This window comes from Cebidichthys violaceus, unplaced genomic scaffold (genome assembly GCF_023349555.1).
Source record: "Cebidichthys violaceus isolate CVI_PGR_0920_01 unplaced genomic scaffold, fCebVio1.0.p SCAF_15, whole genome shotgun sequence".
Taxonomy (NCBI): domain Eukaryota; kingdom Metazoa; phylum Chordata; class Actinopteri; order Perciformes; family Stichaeidae; genus Cebidichthys; species Cebidichthys violaceus.
Window position 1 is genome coordinate 10,277,791 of NW_027176318.1, and position 22,735 is coordinate 10,300,525.

Consider the following 22,735-nt stretch of genomic DNA (forward strand, 5'->3'; position numbering starts at 1 on the left):
ATGCCGCTGACAAAAATAAATGCTAGAGTTACATCCATATTCATACAAACTGCACTACAGAACAGGAAGAAGCACCATCGCTATTAAAACTAATGAAACGCCAGGTCTTAAACAAATAAACAACCTCATCACGTAGATGGTTCATAGAAAAACAATAGATCATAATCAGATGTAAACATTCTTATTGTACTCTAGGATAATACTCAAAACCTGATGCGCCGTAGTGTTTTTTGAGGAAGCCAGTCAGAACTCTTTCAAACAGATGTGCTCTTGCATTAATTATGGCACAGGATATTGGAAAGAAAGCCTTCAAATCCATAGTGAGGGGCCGTAACTACAGGTGACCTTTCTCTGAGATGAGTTTTGCCTCTGTGCCTCTGCTCTTAGTTCTTTGATTAGAAATATAACGGGAGCTTTCTACCACCATGAAATGCCTCCACTGCCTTTACGTAGCTAGAGTACAAATCAAATGGAAAACCAGAGACTAACTGTAGGTACACATTTACAGTCAGACATGTCAAAAACGCACACTTAAGCCCTATAAAAGACAATTACAGTATGCATTGAGGACAATACTGTACACATTTACTGTACATTTGTTCATGCACACACACAAACAGTGCAGAGACTCACTGCCTGCCATATATGATTTACATTTAGTGGTTGAATAATCAGTTGACATGTAGCTCAGGGAATTCGATGCTTAATGAGGGCCTCTTCACATAAGCAGTTTGCCGGAGTTATCTTGAACATGAGGCCGCTGTCAAAATGTCAATGAATCTTAATTTTACTACCAATTTAATCAAATAGGGACCATCGAATGCAGGCAGGTTGAATGTGGAAATGTGTGCGTCCAAATTGCAGTGTATTGGGATGGGGATTGATTTGGGAATACGTTACCGTTCTTTACAGGCTTCACACACATTTTTACCAATGCATTTTCAAAACTTTCCCATAATATTTTACCCCAGTCCCATTAATTTATTTGAGAATTTTAAAATATGCCTTTAGAGCCATCATAACTCACAATAATATGACTCTTAAACCAGTGTGCTATGGCCCAAGATAGGCATTGTAGCAAAAAATGCCACTTCCCCCATGTGGACAACGTCAAATGTTTTGGTGCAAAGGCTACTAGGCTAGGGTCTGCTTCTCTGTTCAGCTACGTATCATATCATTTGCTATTGCAAAGCCATAAATGATTAAACACACACTTCCTTGGCATTTGCGAAAAAGCAAACTGCTAGCGTTTGCTAACATTGCTAGTTTGTTAGACATGGAGGGGGAGTTTTGTCATCTTAGCTGTTAGATTTGTTGAAGACTTTCTATTTTTTAAATATCCCCTCACAAGCATTAAGTAAAATAAAGGTTGTTGACTACATTTTTCAGCACACTGGAAGCTGTTTCAAACCTATGAGGGTCGTAGAATACCCTGTGTCTTTAACGATACTCCTCCCTTTCAAAAAATATCATTGTGAGCCTCCCTTTTATTCCGTCTCTACGCTCCCCACTTGTAGCAGCCATGCTGTGTCTATGACTCCCAGCTAAAGCAACCCTTTTGCCTAATGCCTGGTCATTGTCTCCAGCATGGGGGGGGTCGATTCACCCCCCCCCCCCCCCCCCCCCCGGCTCTCCTGCACGGAAACAAAATCCGAGGAGGCGGTGAGGGATGCACAGCTAGAGAGCTTTGTTCCATTTACAAACGATACTAGTTGAGGAAACAAAGCACGGTATGATCGGCCAGGTTTTATTTCCACACTTGAAGTATTGTGTAATACTAGCACGGGTACTTATATGTATGTACTTTATATGTATGGTTTCAGTGAGTGAGAGGCCTCACCAACCACGCATTTCTTTCCACTTCATTTCTCTTTCCACCCTCACAGTTTTTCACACCTTTACAGGACTTACAAATTGCTGTGAGAGGATCTACTTTTGGCTTTTGTGTTTCCACAAGAGTGCAGCTCCCACTTGGGAAACAGCTGTTAATAAGAATCATATTCACACACGTATATATATACATTATTCAAGATAAACAAAGTAGTCATTTTTTCTGTTTAGGAAGCCGACTTCCTTGCGATCTATAATGGAGTAGATATTGCTCGGCCTATTGATGGATGTCTCCTTCCCCCCACTTTGACATTTGCTTATCCGCGTCCGCATCTACCGCTATTGACGTTCGCTCTATCTGGACATCTTGCTAAGCTGTTTTGTCATTTGTCACCTCTTAAATAAAAACGGAGGAGGGGGGGAGTTGTCAGTGATAAGACCTAATGATACCGAGCACATTGATGGTTTTATACGAGCTTGTGGAAAGAATACTGTCTGTGAAAAGCTCAGCACTGATGCTTTGCCTAATTTCCCGCTCTATACCTCTTATGGATCGACTGAGCAATTTTATCCAGCATATTTCTATTTTTGCCACTAATAAGCAGGCTAAAGAAGACCCATTTTGTAACCTCCAATATGCATTCACTCATAACCGTGGTCAATTTACTGCAAATTTACTGAAAGCAGGCTTTTGGTTTAACACCTTTTAAACTAATGTATTTGAAGAGCCCACTCCACAGGCTCTCCTGTCAAAAGCTACTATTTTCCCCAACTTACCCTCAACTCTCCACTTCTTAAATACAAACTGGTAACATCACACACATCCACATTAGAGCTGTTGATAATAAAACACCCTCTGAGTGAGTTTTCAGGGTTTATACTTTGCCAACTCTCTATTTGTAGTACAGTAAATGCTGCGCTTCCTTGACATGCATTTCTACAAACAGAGTCTGGCGTGGATTTTCTCCCCATGAGGTGGAAGACAGATTCTTCCTTTCCTCCCTCCCTCTTTCCCTCCCTTCCTCCCTCCCTCACCCTGGCTCCTGCAGAGAGGCTATTATTGCAGCTAATTATCTACAAATAGGCCCAATATGACAAACACGGCCCTGTACCAGTTCTGGCAAAGCGCAGGAATCAGTCTGAGTGGGAATAAAAGAATGAAAAAGAGGCGAGGAGAGGCAGACAAAGAACGGGACAAAAGTCACAGAGAAGAAAAAAGAAAAAAAAATGCGAATCAGAGATAATTGAGAAGAACGTGATGAAGACACAATGTGGAATAAGACGAGAGAGAATGTGGTGCTAAAAAAGATATAAGTGGGAGGCAGATGGGCGAAGAAAGGCAGCGACACCAAAGGGAGACAGTATAGAAGGGACTAACACGGGAAAATGATCTTGTCTATACAGTGTGTGACGGTTGTTGCCAATGGCAACTGTCCTGCGATGCACAGGCCACATCCATTTAGCTCCCAGCATGCCTCATGATCAGGGCAGCTCAGGGGTCTAAGGCTGTCTGTCTCATTTCCATAAAGAAACTCATTTACCAGGCGAACATTGAGGGCCAAGACGCATCAATGGGTGCTTGATTAGATCCTTACCGCTGATACATATGAATATTTATCAGTGTTCAATGAAAACACATTTACTCTCCTTTCATCTGGATCATCCTGAGTGTCCTCCTGCTCTCCACTTAATTCTTTCCAATGAATATGTCACAGGAGAATCAGGGCTCCAGACAAAGTGACAGCACTCAGGATAATCTGGTTATTGTTGCTCTGCTGTGATGATCAACACTTACTTTATGTTTCACAAAATGCATCACGCTTTTGTCTTGTTGTGTTTTATTTGCCATGGTGACGACAGCTCTTAGAGACCTAAAGGAAATTAACCCGGGGGACGGTCATCAAAGCGACACACTTAAAGGGATGTGTGTTTGGAATTCATTGCTGCTGCAGATTAGTGTTTGGCTGCACAACTGAACCTGCAGGTGTGATCCGGATGCCGAGACAAGTTGGGTTCACAGAGTTATTCCTGTCCCATGTGCCCAAACACAGAGGACGCACACAATCACAAGCGCACACCCGCTCTTTTTCTTTTTACACACAGAGCTGAATAACAGATATTCTTAGTGAGTACAACTTACGTCACTAACTCCAGCCTCCACTATCTTCAGGCCCGTCTCCTTCTCCAGCTGTGGCTTCTCTTGGACTGCACAGGAGACAAAAGCAGAGGAGGTGTTGAGTATGAGCGGTGGATGACAAAGTAGCAGATTTTTCCGTTCCTGAGGCAAAACAAGTGGTCAGTGAAACTGAGAATGATGCAGTGGATGTAACAGCATGAGTCAGATGTCAAACTGGTCATGGAAAATGACCAGCCCACACACACACACACACACACACACACACACACACACACACACACACACACACACACACACACACACACACACACACACACACACACACACACACACAAACTTGGAAAAACATTCTTCAGGGAATGACAGCAAGCAGTTCTCCAGCTGACAGGAGTCTGTTGTGGCCCTTGCAGGAATGATGTGTTGTATGGGTAGAGGGCCTATAATAGGTAGGGGTCCACGGCTATGCTAGCGGCTCTGTGAGGCTGTACTCATAATGCTTCACACTACGAGCGACGCAGCAACGGGCTACAAGTCATCTTAGATGGAAGCTGGTGACATGAAGTTACAAATTGCTGCCCAACACTTGTCGCAGGCGTGAATCGCTACAAATCAAAGTTGAGCTGGTCTCAACTTTTTTTCTGCGCTCCTATGACGCAGTAAAACATCAACCAATCATATTTTGTTTCCTTCCATTTAAAACAAATGCTGTTATTTAGTTCCCAGTGCTATTTAATGACACAACTATCTCAACGAGCTCTTGAGCAACACTTTCTGATAATGTACCTGTCCACTCTTGGCTGTTTTGTTGCTTGTCGTGTGAATACAGCTTTAGGCACGGTGGTGCTCTCCGCTACACGTTAATGCCAGAATGTTAACATGATGATGGATAAGCGGGATTTATGGTTGACACAAGAGCTTAACGATAGTAGGTGTGATTTATTGTTTATTGTCGGATTTCACCCGCTGATATCTCCAATGCAACACTAACGCCGATGTATTGTACATGATCCGGTTGTTTCTACTTGAATTGTGTTCCCCTCAGTGTACATTTACTTTGTGATACAAGATCTCATGTGTTCGTTGTATCTACGTTGTGGAGTCGCAGTGAGCAGAACGTTTGCAGAAGAGATGGCTTTGTGTGTCTGAAAAGGAGAAAATAAGTGCTTTTTTTTTTTTTTTTTTACGTGCAAGCTGACCAATCACAGTTTTTGCAGTTTCCACATTCCCTTTCTGTAACAGCCGTCGCCCCAAAGTGTAGCTACATCTTTGAGGAGTAGCCTACGTCCTCACCTTGTCGGTACGCAGAAGAACAAACAAGCTTTAGCAGGAATAATGTTTACCATGTTCATCATCTTGGCTATACGTGTTAGTATGCTACCATTTACTAATCAGCCCTAAACACAAAGCACAGCGGTCATTAGTTTTGTAGCTAATTGGGCTGAAAATGTTTAAATTGTGACCTGATGATAGCGCTAAATGAAACATTCAGGGATCACCAAAGTTATCGCAATTCATCATCAGAGGGACATAAATGTCTGAACCAAATTTCAAAAGCAATGCGTCCAATAGCTGTTGAGACATTTCAAACAAAAACATAATGGTTCCACAAAAGGAAGACTTCGGAGATCATCGAAATCAATAAGATTCATCCTCTGGAAACCATGAATTTTTGTACAAAATGTCATGAGAATGCATCCAGCTGTTGAGATATTTCAGTCTGGGCCAAAGCGGTGGACAGACTTTCATTTCCATCCATAGAGCCACGGTTAAAAATGTAAAATGCAAACATAATTTACCAATAAAAATGTATTGTTATCCTCACACACTTTGAGTCAGACCTGCTGAATGTTACCCAAAAAAGCAGATGAAGTGCTTGTAGATTCACAGCACACAATAATGTGAGCGTCTGCCTTTGTTCTTGCAGTAATTAATACACCACCCGAGTTTGATCCTCAGATCTATTGATCTAATCAAATATGGCATTCTATTTCCAAAGCTTTGTTCACGAAAGATTTTTTCATGCAAATCAAACCAAAGTGAGGCAATGTTAAATATCCACCGTTCAAGATCACACATTTCACCGTCTTTTTTTCCCCCTCCTGTGCTCAACGTCTCTTCCTCACTTTGATGGAGACATGTATATTGAAAAACAAAATCAAAGAGGCCTTAATAGATTATGCCAAATTATAGAGTGCAACAAAAAAAAATGGAGCATAATTTTAATTGAGTTTGTTAGCATGTGAATGTGATTGGTAATGGGGAAAAGGGAAAAGGGGAAAAAAAGTGAGAGTTAAAGAGAGGAAGAGAAAGAGAGCAGGTCCTTTAAATCCCATTTCCCCAGATGAAGGCTATGCAAATGACCCTGAAGAGCTGAACCCCACCTCACACTAGGCAAGGGCCTGTTTAATTAGTATTTTAATCTATCCCAATGATTCCACTCAGTCCACAATGTATGCAGCATTCCATCTAATTAAGCACGCTACTTTTAGGATAATCATCCATCTCTCTCGCTCTTCCTCTCTCCTCTTTTCTCTTTCTGGTTATTAAGGATCCAGAAAACATTGATCATCCTATCATCTCATCAACATGGCAGCGAAGGGGACATCATATATTTTAGGTGTCAGCCAGGGGTTTCTGAAGGATGGCTAAAAGGAGGATAAAGGAAAGAGGCGAGAGAGCGGGAAAGGTCAAATATACACACACATTTAAATTAGAGTGCCACACAAAGGAAGTAGCAAGAGGATAAAGAAGAAAATCTTCTGCCCTTATTGAGAAGGAAAGTCTTCAACTGGCATGTCTCAACTCGTTTTCATTTCATGTTGCCACCCCTGTATTTAGTCGGAGACATATTGCCGCTCCATAGATAGCTACGGTACCTGCACAGTCCTGGTGCTATTTAGGAGGGGGGTAATGAGCAAGGTAATTGGGCCCAGCTGGGCGAGGGCGTAGGTGGGGGGACGAGGTGAAGCCGCTAAAAGGTCACACAACGTTTTGGTCCTAATGAGGACCCCTCTGGGGTCGCAACACATCTCGAGTCAAACTACGAAAAGATTAGCCTGGAATCAACACACAGACACGTCATAGCGGCTGCAGCTCAGGTTTTGACTGACAAGCTGACATTAACCGTGTTACGGTGAAACCAAAGAAGCCTGAAGGTCAGTATTTACTTGTGAATCAAAGCTGAGGACTCTCCAATCAACCTGGGGGAAAGGACAGTTCCACAACAGCCACTTTAAATGTAAATACAATGTACTTGCCGGGTTCATTAGCTGGTAACTGGATGGATCTCGGCTGCAGTGAGAATCCAGCCAATGGATTGCTTGTTCTGTCACTGACTGTACAGATAACAGCCTACAGCATCTCTTTTTGGTCACCCCTTATATTAACCTCCCACTGGAGCTCTCGCTCTCTTTCTCTTTTTCTCACAGACACTCACAGAGATTTTGTAAGCTTCAAATTAGCCACCGAATACTCCTGACAGACTGTGGAAAAGAGATGTCAGGACTCATTTCAGAGACGCTCTTCCAGCCATTTTAATAGGCGTTGTCTGAGTCTATCTAGTCTGACTTCTAATATCGAGATCTGATCCCTGCTGCTCATTTAATCTTTTCGGTTTCCGAGTCACATTGAGCCATATGATCTGATGTTCAGCAGGCAACAAAAGCACAGGAAAGGCCAAAAAGGCATTTGTGTTTAAATGTGCTCTATTTCCATGGGCTTACAATTTAAAGGATATACATGTGCAACAGATTTATTGGCGATTATAAATTAGAGAATTGCCTGATGACTTGGAACTATTCAATAAGAATTCAGTTAATGTTTGGTGAATTAATATCTTAAAATGGCCTTCAGTGTCACTTGTGTACAATACAAGCATGTTCAGTTAAAAATAATATAATTAAAAGGACTTCTATTAGTAAATAACTAGCAATGACTCTGTAAGGGAAGCAGGCTGTTTAACTTCCAAAATAAAGATTTTCATGAAATAAAAAACTAATTTTTTCAGCCATATATTAATTTACATTGTGTAATTACTCTCTATAGAGTAGCTTTCACTGTTAGTGGCGGAGTCCGCCATCAACACACTGGATTCAGAGTGTCTACCTGCACACAGGAGAGAAACAGGAAGCGATGCAGCCGCATGTAATCGAGTGTTTCGTTTTTTAATTTGATCTCATTGATGTTAGCTTAATTCTTATTTCACTGTGTCAGAGCTGTGCTGAATTACTGCTAATGCAAACTGAACATTTCCTACTGCCGCTTCTTTGAAGAACCGGTTGTGTTTATTATTGTGAAGCAGTCACAGCAAACACACTATATTTGTCAGAGGTTAGCGTTGACCAGGATCTACAAAACAAGACAACGGTCATTTTGTGCATACTTCAATAGATTATTTTCAATTTTCCAAGTGTGTAATGGAACAAGATGCAGCAGCCAGAGTTAGCTGTGAGATGAAGAGTTTGCCTCCAACTTCTCAGCAAATCAACTCTACTGCGTCCTGCCGTTTTTGCACGAAATCACACGACTTCTATATTAAAATAACGTGTGTTTGTTTGGCTGCACTATAACCACATCCACCAGTTCCTCTTATGTTTTAAAAGTAGCCGCTCAAGGAGTGTTTAATAAGCAACACTTACTGTTATCACCAATAACGATGGGTGTCTCTCACAAGCAGTGCGCCTCTATATATAGTACATTTATTACAAAATTCATTAAATACAACTGAATGATTTCAGCTGGAACAGCTGCTAAAGAACATTTTTCCTTTTTTAAAATGACTAAATATTAGAAGTGCATTGAATGTCTCTGCTAAAGCATGAGCAAATGCAGCCAGGTGAACAGGAAGAACTGAAGAATACTTCAAAAACTTGTCAAGAACTTGTTGAAGAGGAAGGAAGAAGAGGACGAAAAGGCCATTTTAATCATCAATCTAAAGAATCCTCCAGAACGTCGTTGACTTTCCTTGACACGCTCACTAATGAATAAAAACGCAAAAAAAACCAAACACAAGCACGCATTGAAGCTTGATTTTATGTGACCTTTAAATTGCTCCATAGCGTATGTGCTCAACACAAATTATCTTGTGACGAGATACAATTTGATTAAAATGTTGCTTTTCTCCGCCATATGCCGCAAACTGAAGCAATTGTGCTCTCCTCGTCATAGATTCTAATAGCAATTGAGAAATGATTATCACGAAGTCATCAGAGCTTAAAGTCATGAATATATATATTCATTTTTCTGATATACGACAGGGTTGTTATTGTTAGAAGCAATATAAATTCAGTATTGGGAGACAAATCACCGACTGTAAGCTGTAAGTATTTTGTATTTCAACACGGCACAGCAGCCAGCGCTGTCACATGACCATAATGTTGCCTCTTTGCCCGAATGGGGGTATATAGTTGACAAAATGCATATTTCACCACCCTCTGATTGATCTGTTAATATTGAATAACATCCACATCCATTCCATCTATCTCCCCCCTCCCTTTCCTGCTCCTCAGGTCGTGTATTCACCACTTCCATCTCTCCATCCGTCACTCCGACCAAACAAAATGAAAGTGTTTATTGCGGAGGAGGGCTGACGCTCACGCCTCTCCACAGCCGTTAGCCTTATCAGCAGGCAATCGCTCCGATATTAAAGCTGCCATTCCGCCCATCACTTTCCCCCTTGCACATATGATGGCTGTCTCTACCTATCAGAGTGGAGCGAGGAGGAGGAGGGGGAGGGGGGGAGGGGAGGAAGAGAGAGGGAGAAGCACCTGATCCCCCTGACAGATAACATGCACGGCAACCCATCTTCTCAGTAAAAATCCTACGTGGGAAACAAAAACAATAATATCCCTTTGGAGTACGAAGAACCGCAGCGCTGACTTCCGAGCAGCAGCGTATTTATTACATGTATGATATATAACATGTATGTGACTTCTTTACATCCGACTTCCGCACGCCGATGCTTATCAAAATGTAAATCAGTTCACAGATATTGTCGTTGCTTTTATTTGTTCCTACAGAGAGGATATTCTACAGGGGACACAAACACACTAATATAAAATGACTTTCACATGAGCTCTGATGTTTTTTATGGTGAGAATAAACATCCTGTAAATAACTTAATATACACTACTCTCTGTGCAGAGACACACATAGACGGCGAGGAAATCCCACAGACCTACTCTCCCCTCTGTCTCTTCCTGTTCATGCGTATCAATTGTTATTCTGCTCCTTGGCTTTTATAAATCAAGGCACCAAATCAAGGGACCTGCACCTTTGAGAAAACCTACGAATAAAACAGAGGGACACGGCGGAGCTGGTCCGAAGGAGAATGGAAGGTAAAAAAATAAATAGAAATACAACAGCCTCCATTCAATATATAATAATAAATAATCAAGACAGAATTCCACCATCATCATTGTATCAAAATTGAATATTAAATCAAATCAGGTGCAAATATTTGTTTGTAGTTATGCAAATATGCATATTGCATATTGGGAAAGTGTCATTTTTGGTTAATTAATGACTGAAATGATTAAATAATATGCCAAATGTTGTTCATTAATTTCCTATCAATTGTCAAATCATTTCAGCGCTGAGTAATATATCTCGCAACATCAGTGTGGCTCTCTACCCACTCACTCTTTAAACGTGGCGGCTTATATCTAGAAGTCTAAGATAATTAGACATAATCTAATTTTACAGTTAAACTTAATCCCTAAAAAGTAATTATGGAGCTACACCAAGCCAAACATTTAATCTGAAAAGAAAACAAACCATCTTCTCTCTCTCTCTCTCTCTCTCTCTCTCTCAGTATACCCAACATGATGATAGCCATGACATCATTAGGCTCTAACGTCCAATCAGCAGTGCCAATCATACACCACCATGTCTGTCACATGGTAGAGCCACGCTGTTAACAGCAGGGGGTCCTGGCTGGCTCACTGTTTATTCACCCCGATCGATCGTTTCCCGCGGATAAGCCAACAGCGCTCCCAAACAAACCAACTGCTGTTATTCAGCCTAAATCAACACACTCCACAAACCTTCGCTAGCAAACAGAATGCATTGAACTCTCCCGCAAAATACAGCATACCACAAAAGCAGAAATGTTTCCTCTTAGTTTCGTCTGGTTGACACATTATAGCCGATGATGAAAGACAACACAGTAGAAAAAGGGACTGGGAGACGATGCCTGCTTTCTAATGGCTGTGGTCGTGCAATCAGCATGAGCCTTGTGTTCGCTGCAGACCCTGTCACGGCCTTCAGCATCAAACACATTATCGGCCCCTTCCTCTTTCAAACAGAACCCACATGACACATTTATAATTGCATCCTCCCTTATTAGAGGCGCATTTCAAAGATAGCTGAATAAAACACCTGGATGAGTCTTTGCCTCTGCTGCACATGTGCAGACACACACACACACACACACACACACACACACACACACACACACACACACACACACACACACACACGCGCAAACACATAATATCTGTTTCTTAGCCGCCTGCTTGATTAATAGATTGTGGCTGTTCTGACACTCTGTGTAGAATAGGCATTTTGCCTTTGATAGGCGCTGACACCAATTCTTCACGGACTGCAGGAGATCGGGGGGGAACAGAAGCAGCACCGGCAAATGACTTGGATGGTGGGCACCTCCAGATGTGGGAGAAACCCCACGGATGTCACTCTGCGTTCTCACCGGGACATGTTTACACCGTTTACGCTCCCTTTCAGAGATGACAATCTGCAGATGTGTGACATATGCGAACGTAAATCGCATCTGACAATCACTCACGAAGAACAGATATGCTTGAAGATTACAGTGAGTGATGAGGTGAACAATGCACATCTGAAACAATCATGGTCATCAGAGATCCAGCATGCCACAGAGCCATGCCGTTGGGTCTTTGGGTGACCTTTTGCTAAAACAGAAGCTGGCAGCTTTGCTGTCAATAAGACATCAAAAACATTTACTGCAGCCTTCAGGGAGACTTTAACAAGTCTTGCATCCGCATCAAGAGCCCTCTACAGTGTACAGCATTTAGCAACTGAAATATACTCCATGTGAGATAGGACATGATACCCTAAAGCTAGATGAAAAGACATTTCCTCTTTTCTGACGTAAAACTGATATCCAAACGATCTAAGATTGGGGCTCCCTGTAAACAACGCTTCATTTCTTTCCCTGGATGTGTGTGTGATACGAGATGAAAACATCTGGAAGTCTGCCACCGTCTGAAGGGAGCCTACTGGGGACATACTTATTGGAGGAAAGGATGGCGTAGCTGACACACACACACACACACACACACACACACACACTTCCACTGCTTCCCCACTGAGGGAACTCTGACAGAGGCAGCCCTACCTGTCACTGTGGCAGCAATTATCCTGCAGGCACTCTCCACGGACCGTCTCCTGCAGGTCTCCACATTACTAACCACATCACTGAGCACACACATACTGTGTATGCACACCGGCGCACAGGAGGGCACACTGCACACCCACAAGCACACACACTGTACATATTCATAGACACTCACACACTCACGCGGCTGCAATGCGCCCGGTTGTGCTTTTCTTCCACAATTCTCTCTCCCCACAAGCTAATGGCTCGAACGAATCGTAATGATGTGTTGGTGCCGACATCCTGCTCAAGCCAGGAGGAACACACATCATTACGTGGCTGTGAGTGCTCATGCAAGCGTGCACACATACCTCTTCTGTTATAGATAAATGCATTATCATAGATGAGGCTAGGTAGGAGGTCCGCAAATACTCACACTGGAAAACCTTAATAAATCAATAAATATGCTAAAGCTGTCATAAGGCAGAGTTTGGAAACGTAGCAGGATGCACAGGGCCAGGATATGAGCTCCAGTGAGTCAAGAGATAATAAGTCTTGGATATTGGGAAAACAACAGACATGCTCAGAAGGACAGGGCGTCCATTTTGGCTGCAGGGAGGTCTTCCAGAGGAAGGAATTGATCTGTTTCACGCTGGTTCACTGGAGCTCTGATCCAGGACCCAGTCTGAGTCTCAGGAACAGGTTGATCGTACGGAGCTGTGAAGGGTGATTTCAGAGAAAGAAAAAAAAAAAAATAACCCAATTTGACCTCATTACCGCAGATTTGTTCCGACTGTCATTAGGAATCACAAACGCCATCACTCAAGTCAGGAATACGAGGGAGAGGATGAGAGACGGGGTGAGGCAGGAGAAGGGGGGTGGGTGGGGGGGGGCTGTGACAGTAATCAAGTGGATTTGATCTAAAAACAGGATCTATCAGCTAACAATCTATAGACAACAGAGAACATCAACACATGCAGCAGGTTTACCAAAGCATACGTGTGGCCCAAGGTCACAGGTTTGTGACCAAAGACAATTACAACCGTGAAACATTAAATTGTTTCCCACCACAATACGATCTGAAGCTGTTTAACCGCTGTTTGTTACAAATACAGCTAACGTTACCGTGATGGGAGACTGACGACGCCTCGCAACGGCTGAACAGACATGCTCAGTAACTGATTGATGTAACCACCTTGAATTCCCAAACTCTTGGGTTAGGGTTGAGAATTTACAGTTATATATTAATAAGACTAAAGATCTGGAAAGTTTAATATACAATCCAAGAAGCAATGCACTTGTGTAGGCTGGTAAGAATCACCATTTCTAACAAACAACATGAAAAATATGTATGACTTCTTGAATTGAAAGGTCAATAACATTTAAATCAATATAAAATATGCAATGACCAACCACACAAAAACATGTCAGATTAATAGTTAGTTTCACTGTTTTAACCAAATTAAATCAGATTTCTTGGCTAGGATCATATTTATTTTGTTTGTGAGGATTTTCTTTTGCTTGAGGAATAATTAGTGGCTCCTTCTTGTTTTAGTTGAAAATGGTCCACAAGGGCATTCTGATGGTTAAAACTTGCCCCAAATACTATTTTGTATCTCTTCTGTGACCAATATAATGAAGGCAAAATGCCCCAAAAACAAACCCTTTTGACAGGAATACTTTTAATATTGTCGCTTAGTGTTTGTAAACAGCCCCTCCTCCCTCTGGCTAAATGACACCACCAAGCCCACGCCCTCTGACCCCGGTTGCCAGATCGCAGCCCAGCGTGCCGCCTGCAGCATCGCATACGGCAGCGAGATTGAAAGCCGACCCCCTGGTTTTGGATCGAACTTTGTCCGCTTGGCGTTTTGCTTTGCATTTGCAGGTTTTTTTTTATTTATCTGCCATTTCCGTAGCTTACTCTTGGACTTGTGCTTGCACATTCCTGTGGTCTACACACCCAGTGCCCAAAGGCTGACGCCAAGAAACAAAGTAAAATAAGAAAACACAGGCAGAAGGCAAGGTCTCTGCGGATACAGACACCGCCGCACTTCTAGAGGATCACAAGAGATGATTGAGGGGGTATTTCTGTATGACTCAATACATTGTCTTTCCAGAAAATCCTGCATGTAATAGCTTCATGGTCCAACAGTAGCTCACTGCTAATCAACCATCATCATGTCTGTTGGCATCATACATTAGTGGAAAAACTACATTTAGATACACTCTGCTATTTGAAACTAGGGCTACAATAAACAATCATTTTCATTGTCAATTAACCTGCCAATCAATGGATTACTTTGTCAGTAAAATGGCAGTATGTGATGAAAGACATCAAGGTGACCTGAAAATGCTCGTTTTGTCCGACTATCAATCCAAAACCCAAATCTATTCACGTCACTATCACAGCAGACAAAGAACCTCACAACGGAGAAACTTGAAATATGACAAACATTTAATTAACAGCGATAGCAATTAACGGACTAATTGTTTCAGCTCCACATTAATAAATATTGCTGCTTCATTTTTCTCTTCCTAATGGAATAAATGCGACAGTATGACTCAGTAAAAGATGCCACCATTTCCCAACACAATCCAAAATGGACCCTGACTGGGTCCCACAATGTGCTGAGCTGCTAATGTGCTCCTGAGTATAAACTCATCAAAAACAACAGCATGAAAGTCCACCTGAAAGACACCTTGATTACAAAGCTTCTGTTTTGTTCCCTTTCAAACAATTTCAGCCTTCCAGGTCCAACTAATGCACCGCCTGAGCATTTTGAATTATGTTTCAGAGGCTTCTTTTTTTTCCACATCATTCTAGATGCTTTCAGCTAGAGGAGGTTGATGTCAAAGCAAAACACATTTGCTGTCAGCGGCCTTTAAGTCAATCCCTCAAAACCACGTCTAGAGTACAGTGGACGTGCTTCCTCAGAGAGTGGATAAAGTAACCTGGAGCTGCGTCCTATCTGCCTTCCTGTCCCCCGTCTCTGTGAAGCCTCCGCGTTGCCGTTCTGTGTACAGCTGGGAGTGGTGGGTGTAAAATGTTGCATCGCGACAGTCTCACGCAGGTGTCAAAATGACAAATATGACATTTCCCTTCTGAGATTGTATTAGTTCTGATATAATTTTGTATTCAGCCTGCCTGATGTGTAACTGGGCTCTTTTTTTTTTTATTACTATGTTGCTCGAGGACAAAATGTGATCATCATTATTGTATGTCTGAAGCAGAGCAGCTGCGGCTGCAAAGAGGAAAAAGCAAGAAATGTATTCAGGATGGGATGCAATTCAAAAATCTAAATACACAGTTTGACTAGTGGGTTTGCTATTGTATAACCCCCCCCCCCACACACACACACACACACACACTCTGAATCAATCATCTTACCGCAGTCTCTCAAACAATTCCTTTTAAAAGTGAGACAGCGATTCAGTCACAGCGTGATGATTAAATCTATACACCACAGAAGCGGCCACATTTTTTTCAGCATTCACTTCCTAAATAACTGCAGAATCTCTCTATATGCACCAAACTCTCCAGAGATTGAACTCGAGTAGTTAGAGAGGGGAAAGACAAGACTGTATAAGCACACCTCCCTGTCTTTTTAAGGACACCTGTTGGGTTGCACGGCTCATCTCCTCCTCATTTAGCCGTCTGTCTGGGCTCCGTGGGGCTGATTACCAGGAAGAGCTGATTCCAGTTGCACTGCTTATCAGTCTAATTAGAGCCCCTGGCAGGTGACTTGAAGGAAGTTGTGTGTCTCACGGATGTTCAGGCACAGCGATTTGTGCCGCCATAGTAAGCTGCTACGTGTTACAGGGAAGAAGACAAGACAAAACTGTAAAAACAAAACTAAAGAAACAGACGGATGCAACATTTTTGGCTTAAGAATTGTGACTGTTAGGTGTTTATATGCGGGGGAAGTACTTTCAGGGCCTTTCTGGGGTGCCTTGAGGATGTTTAATAGACTATTTTGCATCACAAGAAAAATTTCAAGTGGTGTCAACAAGTCAAGGGAATAAGGCGACATCTTGTCTAACATCCTCTGGTTAACGTATCAACTGTCAAAAACTGAGAGCAAATTTGAGACGCTATGGTTGTGTGAAGAGCGCTTCAATAGATGGAGCAGAGAAAATGGAAGATGAAATGAAAGCTTGATTTAAGACACGGAGAAAAAAAACAAAAAAAAAACAGAACATCAGACAAAGAAAGACAAGAAAAGAACGGAAAAAAAAAATGTGAGAGGCAGGGGCGGAAAGATTTCCAGAAGAGTTGAGGACAGAGGAAGAATCCACAGGAGGCGAACAAGTTTGCTAGGTAGTGTATCAGTCACCGGTAAAAGGTCACTCGTCTGCTGTTCGCACATCCAGGTGCTAATGTAACACCTCTCACACCTTCCTCGGTTGCCTGTGTCTGGCTGTCTGCAGGTTGGTGGGCAGAGAAACAGAGTTGTTTGTGCTAGAATAATACGCTGTAATCCCCCGTCTCAGATGTGGCCTTAACACAGGTAATTGGACTTGGAGTGCGAAGAAGCCTGTGGCTAGACACACATACATACACACACACACCACTGTGATGCAGATAAACTGCAGTCTTGAGTTTAAATAACAATATAATTGATCATATCTGTGCATGGTAAAGCAGCGTACATGGGACTGTAGTAGAGAGATAATCAGCGTATAAAGAGTTTGGATTAAAAACCAGAAATACCAGAGAAAAAGTGTGACGAGTTAATCAAAAAGTGAGTTTCTACGTTCGCATGTCCGGTTAAGCGTATTAACCGATCATTATTTCCAAAGCCAAGAAGCATTTCATTCTACGTTTTGTGCAGTTACAGCCTAACAAATCCTCAACCTAAAAGCCTTTTCTCTTGTAGCGTTAAAATAGAAAACATCATGTTTTAATAAAGCATAAATGTAACATCTGTCTGCTGTGTCCAAGCACGTTATGCAGCTAAACAGGGTTACCTTAGAATACAATAAGTGATCTGATCTTACATGTTTTCTTAACGTACTTGAAATACAAGAACTAGTTCTACACAAAGACACGGGAACAATGGCGCATCTTCATTTCCACGTCTTCCACATGGATCATCAACTGGAGAGCTTTAGCTTCGGTCTTTAAGCGTGATGTCGTGCCATCAAGGGCCCTTTTTAAGGACCCTTTTCCAGGGTTCATCATATGGAAGTAGTGAGCTGGAAACATTAAGAATTCAGCTAATGGTGCCATTTTCAACCAACTTATGAAGCTAACATTAGCTTAACTAGCTAGCAAACTACCACTTAACTGGACAGGGTTTATGAAAGGGCAATTAAAATACACCTTCATACAAAATAATCCACGATGTCTTTGAGCCAGATGTACTTCCATTCTTCCAATCTATGCAAGGGCATAGCTGCAGGTATTTAGGCACGCTCACTTTCCTTCCAGAAAAATGATCATATAAATATATATTCCCTTCCTTTGTGACATCCCAAGTCAATCTGAGCAGGATATTGGAGTTAAATTGAAAGCCTTAAAGAGTGCTTTGAGATAGGAGCGAGTTATCACCTCCACAGAGAGCCCTGGGAGACACAGCGCTCCTCTGATGCAGTCCAGCCTGATGCATACAGGCCACTGACCCATGACAGTCAGCCCGTATCGATTTAAGAGAAGGCAGAGGACACAGAGAGAAAGGGAGAGACAGGGGGAGGGAGGGGAGGAGGAAAGAAATGAAAAACAGTGAGGAGGCCAGGGAGCAATATCCCTCTTAAAACGTATCCATAATTCATTGTCTTTTCTTTCTTTCTTCTATACTTTCCTTCTCTTTCAGATGGGTGCACGGCAGGGGTTTGTTCATTTTTAAGGGGGATTAGTGACGACCTATTTTGAAATGCATCCCTGTGGTACTCGTTTCACTCTCATGCACACACACACACACACACACACACACACACACACACACACACACGTACAGTACCAACACAAGGACACACACTCACAGCCTGAATCGTCCAGCCAGGGTCCTGTTGTAGGACAGAAGGAAATGTGCCCAAAAGGAACCTTTCCTCTAAATTAGAGATATGATTATTCCCTATTTTTCTTGAAATTACAATGAGGTGAATCCATTACTGCAGGTTGTAATGCTTATAATGTAAAAAATACAACTTTCAGACTTAATATAAGTATGCTACTGCCCAAAGCAAATCATTGAGGACATCGTGCTCCTAAATAATGAAGCCGGGTCTGTGAAGCAGCGCTCGGTTGAGGAGGAACTTTGAACAGTGAGATCTTAAAAGGGTGTCTTAACCACAAAAAAACAACATGTTGAATCCATTAAGCACCGTGAACATTTGCCTCAAGATGTAAACACTGTATTATTGCCTGTCCTGTCGGGGAAAAAATAAGTGGAGGTGTGAAAACATCGCAGCCGCTGCTAATGACTTTCTTTCAGTCCTGTTGGTTCCTCTAGACGTGTTCACTCCTCTTTACCTTCTCCTCATTTGTGTAATAGGCGGAAACAGCGGGAACAGTTAGATCACGGTGGAAAACCCTGCGCAAGATTACATGGAGCATGTTTGACACAAAATATTATTAAGGGACCATTTTGCGTAGGAATTACATCCACAAAGGAAACCCTGGTTCAGTGTTTCACCAACCATAAACTTACCCACAGTTTACTCGCCATAACCACAATGTCCAGGTATTTCAGAAAGCTATATTTTTAAAAAGATTGGCATTAGACATTTTTGCAGAATCATCCAATATGGTTGGTGATGCAGCGAAGCAGAAGAGTCTGGGAAATGTGCTGCTACAAATGATCATCACTATGAACTTTTTAATTGTTAAAATAAAGAATATTTTGAGACTTCGCCAAACAGCAAAATTTAACCCTCCCTCTACTTTTGATTAATCGATTAGCTGTCAAATATTATTAACTGGCTTCTTAAATGTGGATATTTTCTGGTTGCTCTACTCCTCTGAGACAGGAACTGAATATATTTGAGTTGCGGACAAAACAAGACATTTGAAGACGTCTTAATGGGCTTAGGAAAACACTGATCAACATTTTTCATCATTTTATGACATTTTAAAGACCAAAACAACTAATCGATAAATACAAAAATAATCAACAGGTTAATCGACAATAAAAAAATACTCTTTGGTTGCAGCAAATTATTTATGAATGCTAAGATCATTAAAAAAAGAGACGGAATGTTTCATCTGATGAAGGCAACGATAGCAACGGAATCTGGATCTCTCCAGGCCACAACGGTGCATTATCCTGTACGTGTCACTTTGCAAGACATCCACCTGCAGAGTTCAGTCACTCCCACAGCTTTGCAGTCAGTGGGAGGTTCATGCGTTTTGTATGACAAGATGCATGTAAACACAGCTGCGCCGTGGGCATATCTTGGCATTCTCATGACGTCCGAAAAATCAACTCTTTACAACCGACACCAAGAGAAAAAAAACACCGCAGAACTGGACATCATGTACAGATTTTTCACGGATAAATATTTCTTTACACACACACACACACACCGATTCACGTTCAAGGTGAGCTCAAACTCAAAGGCAAACAACAACCACAATCTTTGTGACTTTACGCAAACCGTAACATCTAAACACACAGCGGTAAGTCATGGCTGCTGCTCGCCTTAAATACTGCTTACGCTGAACTACTGGAAAACCACAATCTGCAATACAGGTAAAAGGGGGGAAAGTGGTGCCCCAAAAACCCAAACAGATACAGAGAGACGCACAAAGGAAGTGAAGATTGAACATCTGTCTCTTTTTTCTTTCAAACCCTGTGCCAGAGAAAGCTGGTGCTGCACCTGGACATGAATTATAGAGAGAGCACTTGGATGCGGGGGGGGGGGGAGAGAAAGAGACAAGAGGAAGAGAGGTGAATGAAAATGAGTGGACAGGGTGGATTTCACGTCTCCCCCATCTGGAGACACTCACCGGGTGGCTCTATGGGATCAGCGATCGATTCACTGCCAATAACTGCCGATAAGGAATAACACTATGATATTATGTATTATGTGCCTCATAAAAAGTTGTATTAAATTATGCATAATTGCAAATAATAGCGGAATAAATGCGTTTCAAATAATGACAGCTCATTGTGTATCCTTGTTATGAAATGGCCCTCAAATTCTACACTATGTTTTCAGACAGCTGTAATCCTTTAGGAAAAAAAAATATATAATTATTCTCAAAGAGGAACTACAAAAGCAAATAGTGCTTTGAAGATGGAAAGCCCGAAATGTCACCCACCCGCTTTGAAGCTCGCTGGCTCTCTTTTGTTTCTCTACACTTGTAACTCACAAAACCCCTGACAGAGCACGTTGCATTCAGGGGCCAATTTAGTGGGAATGCACCATTAAGAGCAAAAACACACACACATACAAACAGAGATGTACTAGAAACACACAAACACAAACACACACACCTGGAAAGGCTACATCGTGCATCAAATGTATGGCCATCTCGCTTTGTTTTGTACCAACTCTTTGTGGTTTCAAGCACTTTAAGTGTCATCTGCCGCCTCTTTGATATGCAAGACCATTAAGAGTCATAATCAAAAAAATATACAATATTTATGTATGTATACATGCATATAGCCAGTACACTATACCACCACCATGCATATATATATATATACGTATATATATATATGTATATATATATATATATATATATATATATATATATATGTATATATATATATATATGTATATATATATATACGTGTATATATATATATATATATATATATATATATATATATACATATATATATATATATATGTATATATATATATATATATATGTATATATATATATATATATATATATATGTATATATATATATACGTGTATATATATATATATATATATATATATATATACATATATATATATATATATATGTATATATATATATATATATATGTATATATATATATATATATATATATATATATGTATATATATATATATACGTGTATATATATATATCAGACAAAACACCTCCAGCTCCTTTGATGGTTTTTCTTTTGGATTTCTGTTAACCGTTGTGACGTCACACTGGCTGCTCTATTACAACGAGCAAATGTCACGTTTTGAGATCAATCACTGCACTTTTAAAACCTAAAGCCACCCTGTGTTTTTATGCGATTCATTCGGCAGATGCTTTTGTCCAAAATGATCCATTCAAATGAGGTACAATCCAAGTAGATGGAGATCAAGCGCCGCAACACTCGCTTCTATGTTGCATCTCCCAAAGAAATAAGTGTACAACGAATAGAGAACGAGGCAGAGAGGAGTTTCTGTTTTGCCGGCTTTAATGTCTCTTTAAATGTTAGACATAAAGAAAACATATTCTTACACTTAGAAGTCATTTTGATTATTATTGAGTCCTAAGAAATGTAATCTACATAAGTTAAATGTGTGCAAATGGGGAGAGACAATATCATCTGTTTCAAGAAATGTGTTGAATCAAGCATTCACATTCTTGTTAATACAACAGAGATCTGCGTTACGTCGAGTAGTTCAGTAGAATGTAATGCTTGTTACTTTGTGACGAAGACGTCATCTCCCGACAAACAAGAACAAAAAGCCTAAAACTAAACTTCTCCTCAAGTCAAAAGCACATCACAAATGTTCCGCTCACGATAATGGGAAATGTTTTGATGCTTTTTCTTTTATTGAATTATGACTCACGCAGTAGCAGGAGATGGAAAGAAGCTTATTTACATAGCCGTTTGTATCTGCTGCCTCATGAAGTAGCACCCATCAAGTATACAAACCACTGTGCACACAACAAACACGATGCACAAGTGCCTGCTGTTCTCGACATGAGGGCCATCAGCGCATGGTCTCTTCACTGTGGGTACAGGCATGGAAGATGAAGGGATGGGGGAGAATAGAGATGAGGGGCGGAGGGGTCGGGATGAAGCCAAAGAGGAATAAGAGAGTGCTGCTGGTAGCAGAATGGAAAAGGAGGTTGGATTTTCTGCTCAACATGGTGCTCAAACCCGCAGCAAGTATTCGCTATCTCTATGGTCAGACAGCTTCTTCAGCTCCTGCTGCTGTCGTGACAAAACCTCTGAGAGAATACAAAACACAAAGACCCCAAAGCCGGCTGCAGACACGGGGCTCTGGAACGTTTTTATTAAAGCAAATAATCGTAACGTTCTGGTATTCGTGAACGGCATTGACGAAATAGAATAATAATTCTGTAATTTTACTTTAGCGCGTTCTGTTTAGATGCTGAGAGTACACTCTGATGAGGGACCGTCTCATTACGACTTTGTGGGAAAGCGTGCTGTTGTGTCAGTTCATAAAACATGAAGCCAGTGAGCCATCGTGTTATTACGTTCACCGCCGCGTGTGAGAAAACGTGTTGTTGCCAGCCGTCCTGCGG

General features: G+C 41.5%; 1 protein-coding gene across 1 annotated transcript in view; it reads right to left on the bottom strand.

Moving 5' to 3' along the window:
• The window catches only part of ptprn2 (protein tyrosine phosphatase receptor type N2), a 114,105-nt gene that overhangs the window by 41,993 nt on the left and 49,377 nt on the right, over positions 1 to 22,735 (bottom strand). The window contains exon 11 of the mRNA XM_068709932.1: positions 3,971 to 4,035. Coding sequence (XP_068566033.1) covers positions 3,971 to 4,035 — 65 coding nt within the window. The remainder of the gene's footprint in view (positions 1 to 3,970; positions 4,036 to 22,735) is intronic.